Genomic DNA, 14,378 nt, shown 5'->3' on the forward strand with positions numbered 1-14,378 from the left:
CCCACTTGTTTTGCCTAACTGTTTTTCCTACTTTACAGTAAGAAAAGAATGACAGAGTCTTTTTAATAAACAGTGCTGGGACAACTGGACTAACAGTAAAAGAATAAAGTTGGACCCCTACTTCACATCATATATAAAAATTAATTCAAAATGGATCAAAGACCTAAATCTAAGAGCTAAAATTATAAAACTTAGAATAACACACAGGCATTAATCTTTGTGACCTTGGATTAGGCAACAGTTTCTTAGATACAACACCAACAGCTCAGGCAACCAAAGAAAAACAGATAAATTGGACTTCATCAAATGGAAAGCTTTTGTGCTTCAAAGGATATCATCAAGAAAGTAAAAAGACAGACCACAGAATGCGGGAATATGTCTGTAAATCATATATCTGATAAATGTCTAGTTTTCAGAATATATAAAGAACTCTCACAACTCAACAATAAAAAAAATAAGATTTAAAAACAGGCAAATTATCTGAATAAACAGTTGTCCAAAGAAGATACACAAATGGCCAACACGCAAATGAAAAGATGATCAACATCATTAGTCATTAGGGAAACGCAAATCAAAAACACAGTGCAATACCACTTCACACTCACTAGGATGACTATCATCAAAAAGACAGACAATAACGAGTGCTGGCAAGGATGTGGAGAAATTAGAACACTCACACACTGCTGGTGGAAACATAAAATGGTGCAGCCACTTTAGAAAACACTTTGGCAGTTCCTCAAAAAGTTATACACAGAGTTACCACATAACTCTTAGGTATATACACCCAAGAGAAATGAAACTACATCCACACAAAAACTTTTATGCAGATTTTCAAAGCAGCATTATTCAAAATAGCCAAAAAGTGGAAACAGCCCAAAAGTCCATCAACTGAGGAATGCATAAACAATATGGTATATCTATACAATGGAACATTATTCAGCTACAAAAAGGAATAAAGAACTCATACACGCTATGACATGGATGAACCTTGAAAACATGCTAAGTGCAAGAAGCAAGACCACATATTATATGACTCCAATTTACATGAAATGTCCAGAATAGGCAAATCCACAGACATAAAAAATTGATTAGTAGGGTCGGCCCCACAGCATAGTGGTTAATTTTGGTGCGCTCCACTTCAGGGGCCCAGGTTCACGGGTTCGGATCCCGGGCGTAGACATACACCACTAGTCAGCCATGCTGTGGCAGCGACCCACATACAAAATAGAGGAAGACTGGCACACACATTAGCTCAGAGCGAATCTTCCTCAGGGAAAAAAAAAAATCGATTAGTGGTTGCCAGGAGCAGGGCTCAGGGCGGGGTAAGGAGAAGGGGAAGGGCGGAGGAAGTGATCGCTACTGGGTACACGGTTTCTTTTAAGAGTGATGAAAATGTACTGGAATTAGATAGTGATGATGGTTGCACAACTTTGTGAATATACTAAAAATCACTTAATCGTACACTTTAAGAGTGAATTTTATGATACAATTCTATCTCAATTGAAAAAAAAAAGAATGATAGAGGAATGAAAAGCAGCACAACTCAGGAATGAAGCAAGTGTTCCTTTTACAACCTAGCATTTTCAGCACACTTACTATGTTCCAGACCTATTCTAGTTACTAGGAACCCAAAGAAGAGTAAAACAAAGTCCTTATACTCTCTTCAGGCTCATTTGCCTTAACCTACAAACGTTTTACTTCTCAAAAGTGGAACAGCTTTAAAAACGCAAAAACAGCAAATATAAGCCATAGACAATCCAAAAGAATGCAGATACTTACATTATAAACTCCTCTAACATTACCTAGAATTTTTTTGGGGGGGTTTCACTAAATACGGGGGAGGAAGAAGAGATATGCTTCTAATATTGGTGTTAAATAACTAATGTCCTCAATGCTGATACTGTCACTTTCCAAGAATTATTATTTAATAGCTTCATTTCATTTATTTGAAATGATTTTTATAAATAATATTTTTAATAAATCTTTCTTAATCATATCACTTTGAATGTATTTCTTTCTCAGTGACTCCTGGATTCTCTATTTCTGACATTCAAAAACCTCATGAGAAACACAAATATCCTGAAAGAAAATGCCTTTTAACACTTTATTAGAATATCCATATGAAAACTTGTTTTTCTGTAACAAGAATAAGTAACAACAGAGTTCTAAACTAAGAAACCAAATGTTTTGGGCTCTAATCCCAGATTTTTATGAATCAGAGAAAATCTGATTTCCTGATATGAAAGCTGCATTTCCATAAAAGAACAAAAATCAAAAAATCAAATTTAGACAGAAAACTGTGTTGAATAGTACTTTAAACAGTGCAAAAAAGGCATGTTGTACTTAATCCAAAACATTAGATATTTCTGATACTTTTAATACATTATTTATATTAACTTCCCAAAAGGTAAAACTAAAATCTACATTATTATTACCTTATCTTTGGCCTCAGGCAGTGTGATTTCTCTAGGTTCTAAAAATGGTATTTCTCGAAAAGGTGGAACACATCTGACTACATCCGGTACATAGTGTGTATGAAACAATGGCGGCATTGAGCATCCTCTTTCACCTGATAAAGGCACTATGTGGTTAACTATAGTTGGCTCTTGGTGGGGTGAATGAAAACGCTGCCGTTTACCATCAAGAGGAAGGTTTTTTTCATCGCTTAATCTCCTGAAAACAAGTAATATACCTTAGTGATTAAAGATATAACTTTCTGATACAAATAGAAAACAATTAAAAATATATAAATAACAATATTGACCCTTTCAGCAAGGCCACATTACTAGCTCTGTATGAATCTTTAAAATATTCATTTTCAGCATAAGGGATGCCTTAGAAAAATACTTCAGGAAAAACGAGTAGTAATAAATGCATATAAAAAAAAACAATCTACATATATACATTAGGGTTAGTCTCTTGCATTTGAACTACCCCAATGTTTCATCTCAGCAGTGAAAACTTCCTATTTTATAGAACCACTAACAATAAAAGATCCAAACTCTAACATAAGGAGGATAAGACTAAGTGAACTGAGTGCTATAAATTTAAAAAGGCTCTTTGAGTCCACCTATGTCCTGGCTCTAGGAAAGACCAAATTAAGAAATATTCACTTTTTAAAAAAGCTATAAAGACATTGAATGACTAAGGAAATTTGAAAATAAACTGCATTTCAGATAACAGTATTGCATTAATGTTAAATTTCTTGGGCATGATTGATGTAATTTGGCTATATAGGAGACTATCCTTGCTCTTAAGAGGAATGTACTGATGTGCTTTGCGGTAAAGTGAAATGATGTCAACAACTTTCTTTCACATGGTTCAGAAAAAAAAATGTGGGGGTAGGGAGAAAAAGAGGCAGAGAAAAAACAAATGTAGCAAAACTTTAATTGATGAAGCTAGTAAACAGGATATAGGTGTTCCTTGCATTATTTAAATTTTTCTGGAGGCTTAAAAATTTTCAAAATAAAAATGCAAGGGGAAAACAATTAAAAAGTAATTATTTGTTGGAAAAAAGGATTTATTTCATTGATATAAAAAAGTTGGCCAAGTAGGTAATTCTTTACGCCATCAGAAATGGTCTGGTTCCTTTTAAGCTTTAAAATTCTATGGGTCATAGCCACCTGAAGGTTTTTATTACAACACTATTTTCAGATTATGCCAATTCCTCTCTCCTTGACAGATCCACAAAATAACTGGAACTTCTACTCACAGATAAAAATGTATAGTACTAAAAACACAAGAGTACATTTAATATTTTTTAAACATAAAAGTAATTTAGAGCTTTATATGCTGAATATCTTCTATTGAGAATGTCAATTTTTGTTTTAAAAATATGTGTAACTAGGAGCTAATGGAATTTATTTTCATTCATGATTCACAAATTGGCTATCAAGGCAACTTCCAAAAAATAAAAATCGGAATAAAGTCAATACTTTTAGCATAATTATAGGGCTTTCCACAATGACAACTTTGAAGAACAACACACAGTGCTTCTAAGCATGGGATGTGGAGCCAGGCCACGTGGGTTCAAATCCCAGCTATGCCACTTCTACCTGAACAACTAACTGCTTAACCTCTGTGTGCTTCAGCTTTCCTCCTTTCAGCTGTCAGTTCTCCTCAACAGTACCCACCTCACAAAGTGCTGTGAAACTTAATCAAATCATTATTTGTAAAGTGCACAGAACAATGCCTACTACATAGTTAAGTGATCAACAATTTTTAGCTAGTGTTATTTTTAATTGGACATAAAAGTTATGGAATCTTTATATAGGCTATAAATAGCAACATCTTACAAATATTGCCAAATCTTATTTTAATAATCACCTTTAAAGTTCTATTATAATTACTTCTTGATACATCAATTTCTTTTAATCAAATTGGTTAAAATTAGTTGGCTCCTGAATTCTCTGTGGAAAGCTTTATGTCATGTAGAAATTTTCACTACAATAACATTTATTATAGAACCTTACCTGTATAAGATTTAGATAAATCAAATATTAAACTTTACTAGAAAGAAGGTGTTATGGGCTGAATTGTGTCCCCTCAAAATTCATATGGCTAAGCCCTAAACACAGAAAATACAAATACAAAAAGCCATCTGACTTAATTAAAAATCTCATTAAAAGTAGTTTTCTGAAAAAAACAGCTTCATTCCATCTAAAACTTATAATGGCAGGAATAAATCAACAAAAGTATCCTTAAAAATTTTTTAATACATAGAAGTTTTAAAATTCTGTGACAGGACTGACCACACAGGTCCCAGAAAACAAAATTTAGGGCACAGTGTCCATATAATTTTAATACAACATACGCTGTCATACAGTTCTCAGAAATGCAAAATTTTCTTTTAAAATAAGTAAGAAGTACTTACTTCCTTCCTCGAAATAATGGAGAAGTTGAGGTCTGTATTGGACTAACACTCCCATATGTCAACTGCTGTAATGACACAGCCCTAGACAAGCTACCAAAAACAAAAAAAGAACAGTAGTAATAAACATTTTTTTCCTTAAAAACAAAAAACCTAATTTCAGACAAACTAAATATTCCACTTATTAAAAGAAAACAAGACATGACAGTTTCCATAACTTCAAATGTTTCAAATAAAAAAGGTTTGTGTCAAGTAGAAAATAAAATTTACAAAAGATATGGGCCAAAATATCACCATACTTACTCTGCATTCTGAAAGTTGAACTGTGCATCTATAAGCTGCTGGTGTGAATAAAGAGTTGGTGACAGGGCGAAGAAGTTATTATGTTGTTGATGGTTTGGAGTGAAAGGCGGGCGACCCAAAATTGAGTTTGGGAACATGCTCCTGTTCACTAAAAGTGAACATGTATTCCTCTACCTGGAATAGTTTTAAAAGACAAATTATTATAGCTTAAACATACTGAACTCTTTGGTAACTAGTATCTGCTATTTAAAACAATTAGTTACCAAGTTATGAATTTCATCTGCAAAGATATTTTTAAAAATTTAAATAGATCTAAGTTACACTATTGATAACAAAAAAACCAATAATGAATTTTAAATCTAAATTAACCATATTATTATTCAAATCATAGTAAAATATATGCAAGTTTCTAATTTTCTGATGAATTTACCCTAATAAATTTACCCTATAATCAATAAATCTTTTAGAAATCAAGTTATTACCACATACTTTGATAACAAAAAAGTAACTTCCTAAGAGAGACATATAATAAAAATCCTACAGATTCTTACATTTATTCCCAACCTAATTTATGCAAAAGTCGATGCCATCACATGACAATCTGATTCCTAGGATTTAGATCTTACAGATCTGATCAAAGAAGGGAAGGAATTTGTATCGCCTAATAACCATCTATAAAATTCTGAGATTCCCCTCAAAGTCTAAATAACTCATATAAAGGACTTCCAATAAAAGAGGGCTTGCTCCATAGGAATGGGGAAAACCTGTGTACAAAGCAATCAGAACCATTCACTGACCCAGGTAGGGGACTAGATATTTATTCTTTGCAATGAATGATCCCGAAAGGCTGTAAACTTACAAAAAGCAGGGTAGGGTAACAAACTGAAAAGAAGTATTAAGTAAAGTTTACAAAGTGAAAATAGGATTCCCAGCCCACCTTCCCAAAGCAGGCAATTAGAAAACTTATCTATGGAACAACTGAGAAAGAAACCATATAACACCAGTAACCAGAGAACCTATAACATAGTAACAGTTGTCCACCAAGGAAAAGTTAACCCTGCTAGCAACCTACAACGAAGCCTAGTATTGAACTGCCCACCCAGGCACACAGAGCTTCCAATTAGATTTCTTAGTATCTCCCACTTTTGGATCACCAGCAGAAAAAAAAAATCTAGAAATAAACAAAAACAATGCCAAGAACAAATAAAAACTCAAAAAAAACCTCCATAATTAATGAAAAAACACTGCATACATAAAACAAGAATTTGCCACTTAAAAAGCGGAAAGGGCTCTTGGAAATTAAAAAATAGAAAGCAGAAGTTAAAAGATAACAATGAGGAAATCTCTTAGAACAAAAAGGAAAAATTGGTGAGGGCAGAAGGGAGGCAGGACAACAGGAGAGAAAACATATGAGAATCAAACTATGTGGTGGTCCAGCATCTAATATAACAGAAGTTCCAGGAAGAACAGAGAAAATATAGAGATGAAAATTACCAAATAAACAAAACAAGACAATTCCAGGACTGAAGAACACCAAGCCTTAGATTTAAAGGACCCAATGAGTACAAAGCACAGTAACAAAAAAAAAAAAAAGATACATATTAAGGCATATTATGGTGAAATCTCAGAGTATCAGGAAAAAGAAGCTTATGAAATATTACAGAGGAGGAAAATGTTATAAACAAAGGGCTAGTCATCAAAATGGCTTTGAACTTCTCAATAGCAACAGTGGAAACCACAAGACAATGAAGTCAATGCCTTCAAGTCCCCGAAGGAAATGCTCTCAAGTTATAATTCTATACCCAGCTATATTATCACTGCAAAAGAGAATAAAAACATTTTTAGTCATGTAAGGTACCAAAAAAGAAAAAGAAAACCTGGAATCTAGGAAAAGGGAGACCCAACACAGGGCACAGACAAAATAAATTCCCCAGGATGATGATGAAGGGAAGCTAATAGCTTAAATTAGAGCAAGAGGATAAAGGGCTTCAAGAAGATACCCAACAAGGAAAAAAACTTAACTGGTAGATTACCTGATATATTTGACCCTAGAGAAGAGTGCTGCTAACAGAGCAGAAAAAATTATAGGAACAGAAAAGCAGCAGGTTAAAAACAAATGACTCAACTACAGAAAAAAAACACACTCAAAAGTTCATATAAAAAAGAACATATATTCAGTTACCTACTTGGTTGTTACAATAACACAAACATTGAAAATACTGATTTAAACAGAAATTGTAATATATTTATTTTATATAATTTACTACATATTGTATTTATTTAAAGATTAAATATATTAATATATTATATGTTATATATTTACATGTTTATATACATCACAATTTATGATGAGAAAGGGTACAAAAAGGTGCTAAATCCACATTTTCAGTAGATGTGAATGAGCTATAAAAGTTTCATTTTGTTTTGTTTTTAGGACAACAGAGGAAAATAACATGTAAGCAGTTAAAAGAAACTGTAGCTGCCTTGGGGGTTGAGACCAGATGGTTGGAAAAACTGGAGCAGGAGACAATAGGAGAGAAAAAGAGGAAGATTTGGGAAGAAACAAATCACTCATACAAACTTTGTTCCTTATTCTTTCCATTCTATAAGACTAAAACTCCCTAGGCTGGACACAGTAAGATTCACCAGTTCAAGGTTCATAACAGATTGTGGACAAGAGTCTCAGGCCACCAGGAGATCTCATCCCAAGTGCCTGACTCTCTAATTTGGACCAGAGACAAGGTGTTACCTCCAGAAAACAGGAGTTTGTCAACTTTCTTCAGCAGGCTTTATCTCTTGTTGTAGGAGATTTTTTAAAAAATCAATCCTATCATATCTGCTAAACTGTACTCCCTGATTGTCACTGCCCAGAGGAAATGGAAAATATTTTGAACAAAGCAGGACTCCAGAGAATCCTTTATTAGAAGTACACTCAGGGGCCGGCCCGGTGGCGTAGCGGTTAAGCACATGCACTCCACTGCAGTGGCCTGGGCTTCAGATCCTGGGCGCACACCAACTCACGGCTTGTGAAGCCATGCTGTGGTGGCATCCCATATAAGGTAGAGGAAGATGGGCACAGATGTTAGCACAGGGCCAGTCTTCCTCAGCAAAAAGAGGAGGATTGGCATCGGATGTTAGCGCAGGGCTGATCTTCCCCACAAAAAAAAAAAGTACACTTTTTTTAGAATGCCAGTTTCAAAACTGGCAACATTATAATGCCATGTTCTTCCCTTTGCCTGGGTTCACACTCTTTTCTGGTCTTCTTTACCCTGGTTCCCTGACTCAAATCCCCATAAAACATAATTCCTATTTCATAGGATTCATGATAAAATGACATTAAATACAAATCATTATAATGAATTTTGCTTGATATTTCATTTTGCTGGAATATAGATACTATAGATCTGATCAAACAAGGGAAGGAATTTGTGTTCAGAAAAACTAGAATTAAAATATTCTATTTTCATATTTATTTAATTCAGTTCATAGTTAAAATTCTACACACTTTGTTTATACTTATAAATACTATGCTTGTGTTTTTCTTCTGGAACCAAATAAAGTCTTAAACACAAGCATTCAGACTTGAAGAACCAAAATGACATAATAACCCAGACCTCACCTTATTTCTATATCATTACATGGTAAGATCCAAAATAAGTCAAAAGATGTCTTGTGGCCCAGAAGTACTCTAATAACCAAATTATCCAAGGCTTAAAAGCTTGGAATGATTCTATAACCAAAAAGTTTACTTTAGGGCAGTTATCGAGTTCAGCATATCCTAAATTTCCAGATAAGCATCAAAGCTTTTAGAGTCCCTCCAAAACAACGTATCTGTTGGGTACTCCTCAATATGAATCTTAGCCCTCAAGTCTGACTCTTAACCAGGCTAGCCCTCGAAGTGGAGACGATCATTCCTAGGGAATGTAACCAATGGCATTCAATGCTCCCCAACATAGGTATCCCGTACAACCATCTAGAGATAGGGAAGTAAACCAAAAGCCCATGAATTTCAATTCCTCTTTCTAATATTTTTTCTAACACATTTCAACACTGATTTTTTTTTTTTTTTTGAGGGAGACTGGCCCTGAGCTAATATCTGTTGCCAATCTTCCTCCTTTTTTCCTTTTTTATTTTCTCCCCAAAGCCCCAGTAGATAGTTGTAGGTTATAGCTGTACATCCTTCTAGTTGCTCTATGTGGGACACTGCCTCAGCATGGGCTTGATGAGCAGTGCGTAGGTCCACGCCCAGGATCCAAACGAGGGGAACCCCTGGCTCCAAGGCGCAGAGCGGGAGAACCTAACCACTACTCTGCTGGGCCAGCCCCTTCAACACTGATTTTGATGAAGATAAAAATGACGCCAAAATAATAATCTATCGTAAACAATATAAGGGAACATTTTTAAAACAGAATAGAGTTTAAGAGTATAAAATCCAGCAAAACTATTACTGTACCAAAATTAATGGGACCTCCACAAAATTTTGAATCTTTTTCTTTATTTTCTGAATGAAAGACTTCTTCACTAAGTAGAGAATGATCTATATAAAACACTACTCCACATCAATAAATAAAATTGAGATATTGGCGGTATCCTATTTTTCTTAGCTGGAAAGTTACCAGTGTCTCAATCTGTACTTTATAACAGAATAATCGAGGTAAATTTTGAACTGTTTTACAACTGTTGCATTGGTTCTTGCCTTAAGGAGAGAATCTCTTGACTAACGTTGACCCAATGGGAAATTATACAGGTTTATTTGTAAATAACTGAACATGAGACAAGGCTGTAATGGAGTAGTTTATAAAGTAATTCCTAGCGATATAGTATCTGGTCCTGTAACTTACAACCTGGAATTTCTGTCCTAAACTTGATCTCTCCTCCAATGAATTAGAGAACACTCAAGGTTACATAATTCCTTCATCAGGATTCTCTGGAAAGCAGAATCTAGCTAGTATAAAAACCAGAACTGCAGTGGCTAAACCAAGTTATCTGTCCACTTTGTCCAAACGCATTTGATCTCCTAAACTCACTTCTTTTCTCCACCAGCACTAAGTCCAGTTCCTAAATCCTGCTCGCTCCCTGTCAAAACCACCTCTACGTTTTGAAAAAAACGTTCCTGTTTATTAAGAATTAGACTCCATCCAAGTGTTAACAAATAATCTAGTCACAGGGTTCCAAACGGACATTTCTAAAACGAATGATAAATGGACTGTTTCACGTGGAGCCTGTTAGACAACATTTCCAGATCAGACATAATTGGGGCTACCACACCGACAAAATAATGTTACTATTACTGGCTATTAATCAGCACCCATTAAGAGCCTTTTGGCTGTTCATCAACACACGTTCACAGCCTTGCGGTAATAAACCACACGATACGATGGTATTTACAAAAACAGTATGTTACGTGTAATACAAACACACAGACAGCGTTCAGTCATGATCTTTCCTCACAAAACCATATATCACACATGCGTTACCCGTTGCCAATTTAGCTTGAGTTTTACAGTTTCTGTTTTGTTCCCCCTGTTGGTACACGCAAACTAAACAAACGACCGCAATTTTACACAAAGAGCGGAGAGAGACAAAACAAGACGGGTTACGCGGCTAATCCAGAAGTTGAGAGGCACATAAACCCCTCGCGTTCTGGCCCAGAGAGAGACGAAGAGCCACCCACAGGGGCCGAGGGGTGGGGCGGGTGTGCGACAATCTGACGAGTCCTAACCCGCGCACTTTCCTGTGCAGCGGCGCCCATTTAATGAAAAGCCCCAAGTTTTAAATTACTAATCCAGATATTTACCTTAGTTCTTCACCACCCTCTGAAACACCATGGAGGGGTCCCAAGGCAATCTTCCTTTCCGGTCCTAGACTGAGGACGGGGCGGGGAAGAGAAAGGAGTGGGACAAGGAAGCGGTCCTGAGATTCCTCAGCAAGTCCCGCAGCCGGGGGCCGCCCAACAGTCTGGGATCTCAGAGAAACGGCCGGAACCTCCCACGCGAAGCACAACTGCACAGTTTCAGGAAAAGTTCCCCGTGCCCCGCCCCCGGCCTGGGCCCACACGGCGGCGCCCCTCTCCGAAGCCCCCTAACTCACGGCGTCCTTGCGGAAGGGCTGCACAGGGTCCCCCGGCACTGCCCGCCCGGGAGCTCCAAAGCGGGGGCAGCACGGTCGTGGCTTTCGCCCGAACCAGAGGAGGCAGTGGCCCGCGGAATGGTCGGGCCCGGCTCCGGACCCTAACTGCGATCTGAACTCCGGGATCGGCGGCCGGGGAGGAGCGACACAAGAAGAGGCAGGGCCAGGACGGGTGTGGGAGGTGGGGGCAGTAGCAAGAAGCGGAAGACCAAAAAGTCGCCCAAAGAGCGGCGTCGAAAGCCCTGTCAGAAACACCCGGAAGACCGACGTGACCCCGGATGGGAACAGCGAGCAGGGAGCAAGAGGTTACACTTCCGGCAGCCGCCTCGCCCCCGCCTAGGAGCTCTTTGCTCTAATGCGCAGGCGCACGACTGCTGCGAGTCCCGGCTTGGGGGGAGGTGCCCGCTCGGCTCCCAGCGAGCGGGAGCTGGTGGCCAGAGGGCTGGGGCTGCTGAGACAAGGGGGATTGGGCAGTGGGCAGAGGGCTGGCCGCTGAGGGCTGCTCTGGGCCCCTGCCCAAGCTCACGCACAGCAGCTCTTGTTCTGATAAACATTTTTTTACTGATCCTTCGTGTCTCAGCCGCGTGACTCCTCCCCAGAGAAGCTTTTCCTGACCCAGTTTTTCCTAACTCTTCTGCGCCGATCGGTATTAAGCTTTATTTGATGTTTTTCCCCTGCAGTGAATTGAGATCTGCTTGGGGATGAAAATGCCTTATTTATCTCTAAAGCCTGGACTCAGCGCCCTGCCCATAGTAATAGCTAACATTCCCCAATTCCACAAATATTTAATATTTCTCCTTGAGTGAACTTTAATAGTTGTGAAAATATCTAAGTTGTTGACTTTATTGCTGTAAATCTGTTAACAATATTCCTTTATTGTCCTTTTAGTATCTATAGAATCTCGCCCCTCTCATTCCTGAAATTGGTAATTTATGTCATCTTTCTTTTTTCCTGATCAATCTGGGGAGAGGCTTATCAACTTTACTGATCTCAAATCTCAAAGCCAGCTTTTGCTTTCATGGATTTTCTCTGTTGTTTTTGTTTTTTATTTCATTGATTTCTGCTCTTAGATTTATTTCCTTTTCTTTTTTTTTAATTTTTAAAGTTTTTTTTAATTGATTTTTCTAGTTTTCTTAACTTGGAAACTGACGTCATTTATTTGAGATGTTTCTTCTTTTGTAATACAGACATTTGGTGGGCTAAGTGTCCCTCAAAGTACTGCTTTGGCTGCATCCCACACATTTTGATATATTGTGTTTTTATTTTCCTTCATTTCAGAATACCTTCTAATTTCCCTAAAGACTTTTTCTTTGACCCATGGGTTATTTGTAAATGTGTCATATAGTCTCGAAATATTGAGGGATTTTCTAGATATCTTTCTGTTATTGATTTCTCATTTAATTCCATTATGATCAGATAACATACTTTGTATAATTTGAATCATTTTAAATTTATTGAGACTTGTTCTGTGTCCCAGAATATGATCTGTATTGGCAAATGTTCAGTGTGCATTTAAAATAAATGTGTATTCTGCAGTTGTTGGGTGAAATGTTCTACAAATGTCAATCACATCAAGTTGGTTGATATTATTGTTCAAATCTTCTAAATACTGGAGGATTTAGCACATGTGGATTTTTTGTCTACTCATTCTATTAATTATTAAGAAAGGAGTATTGAAATCTCTGACTGTTATTATGGATTTTTCTAGTTCTTGCTGTTCTATTAGTGTTTGCTTCATGTATTTTTGAAGCTGTGCTATTAGATGCATAGACATTTAGAATTGTTCTATTATTAAGATTAATTTATCCTTAATGAAATTGATTATGAAAATTATTTTGTCATTATGAAATGATCCACTTTATAAATGATCCTCTTTTTGCCTGGTAATATTCTTTGATCTAAAGTGTAATTTGTCTGATGGTAATACATCCACTCCAGCTTTCTTTTTTATGGTGTTAACATGGTATATTTTTAAAGGAAAAAGTAATTCCAATTCTACAAAAGTCCTCCAGAAAGTTGAAGAAGAGGAAATACAAGGCCAGCATTACTCTGATACCCAAACCCAAGATGGTACAAGAAAAGGAAACTACAGACCAATATCCCTATAAACATAGATGTAGAAATTCTTAACAAAATTCTGGCTATTTTTGTTCCACAATGTATAAAAAAGATAATACATCATGACCAAATGGAGGCTTATCCCAGAAATGCTAGGTTGAATTAACATTGGAAAATCAAACAATATAATTCACCATATTAACTAAGACTAAGAAAGGAAAACTATATGATTGTTTCAATAGATGAAACAAAAGCGTTGGACAAAATCCAATATCCATCCCTAGGAATACAAGGAAAATTACTCAACTTGATAGAAAGCATCTATAAAAAACAACACACTTAGTGGTAAAGAACAGAATGCTTTCACTCTAAGATCAGGAACAAGGCAAGGATTTATGCACTCAGAAATTCTTCAGCATTGTACCGGGGGGCCTAGCCTGTGCAATAAGGCAAGAAAAAGAAATAAAAGGCATCCAAATTGGAAAGGAAGAAGTAAAACTGGCTTTACTTGCAGATGACATGATCTAGGGTGAAAAATCCTATGTAATCTAGAAAAAGCTACTGGAACTTTTGAATGAAATCAGTAAGACTACAGGATATAAAAAATCAATATACAAAAGTCACTTGTATTTGTATTATACAAACAATGAATAATCTGAAATTGAAATTAAAAATATCATTTAAAATAACATCAAAAATATGAAATACTTAGGGATAAGTTTTATAAAAGCTAGACAAGTTGTACACTGAAAATACAAAATACACTGAAAGAAATTTAAGAAGAGTCAAACAGAAAGATATACTATGTTCATGGGTCAGAAAACTCAATACTGTAAAAATGTCAGTTCTCCCCCAAATCGATCTATAGATTCAACACAATCTCAATCAAAATCCCAGCAAGCTTTCTTTAGTAATTGAAAAGATAACTCTAAAATTTACATGGATATGCAAAGGACCTAGAATAACCAAAACAACTTTGAAAGAGAAGAAAAAAGTTGGAGAATTTATACTACACTAT

The 14,378-nt window shown here is 36.4% G+C and overlaps 1 protein-coding gene across 5 annotated transcripts in view; it reads right to left on the reverse strand.

Moving 5' to 3' along the window:
- The window catches only part of TENT2 (terminal nucleotidyltransferase 2), a 65,303-nt gene extending 53,751 nt beyond the window's left edge, over positions 1-11,552 (reverse strand). For 2 of the 5 annotated variants that reach the window (XM_087430128.1, XM_087430131.1), the window contains exons 1-5: positions 11,264-11,551; positions 10,971-11,039; positions 5,174-5,347; positions 4,874-4,963; positions 2,436-2,673 (exon numbers count right to left, since the gene is read on the reverse strand). In XM_087430128.1, the coding sequence (XP_087286254.1) occupies positions 2,436-2,673; positions 4,874-4,963; positions 5,174-5,310 (465 nt within the window). In that variant the 5' untranslated portion in view covers positions 5,311-5,347; positions 10,971-11,039; positions 11,264-11,551. Of the gene's footprint in view, positions 1-2,435; positions 2,674-4,873; positions 4,964-5,173; positions 5,348-10,970; positions 11,040-11,263 lie in introns of all 5 variants that reach the window. The other 3 variants (XR_015552040.1, XM_087430130.1, XM_087430129.1) reach the window with 3 other exon arrangements.
- Positions 11,553-14,378: the final 2,826 nt, after the last annotated feature.

The sequence above is a fragment of the Ceratotherium simum genome, chromosome 4 (assembly GCF_057802395.1).
Source record: "Ceratotherium simum simum isolate JZ-2026a chromosome 4, ASM5780239v1, whole genome shotgun sequence".
Taxonomy (NCBI): Eukaryota; Metazoa; Chordata; class Mammalia; order Perissodactyla; family Rhinocerotidae; genus Ceratotherium; species Ceratotherium simum.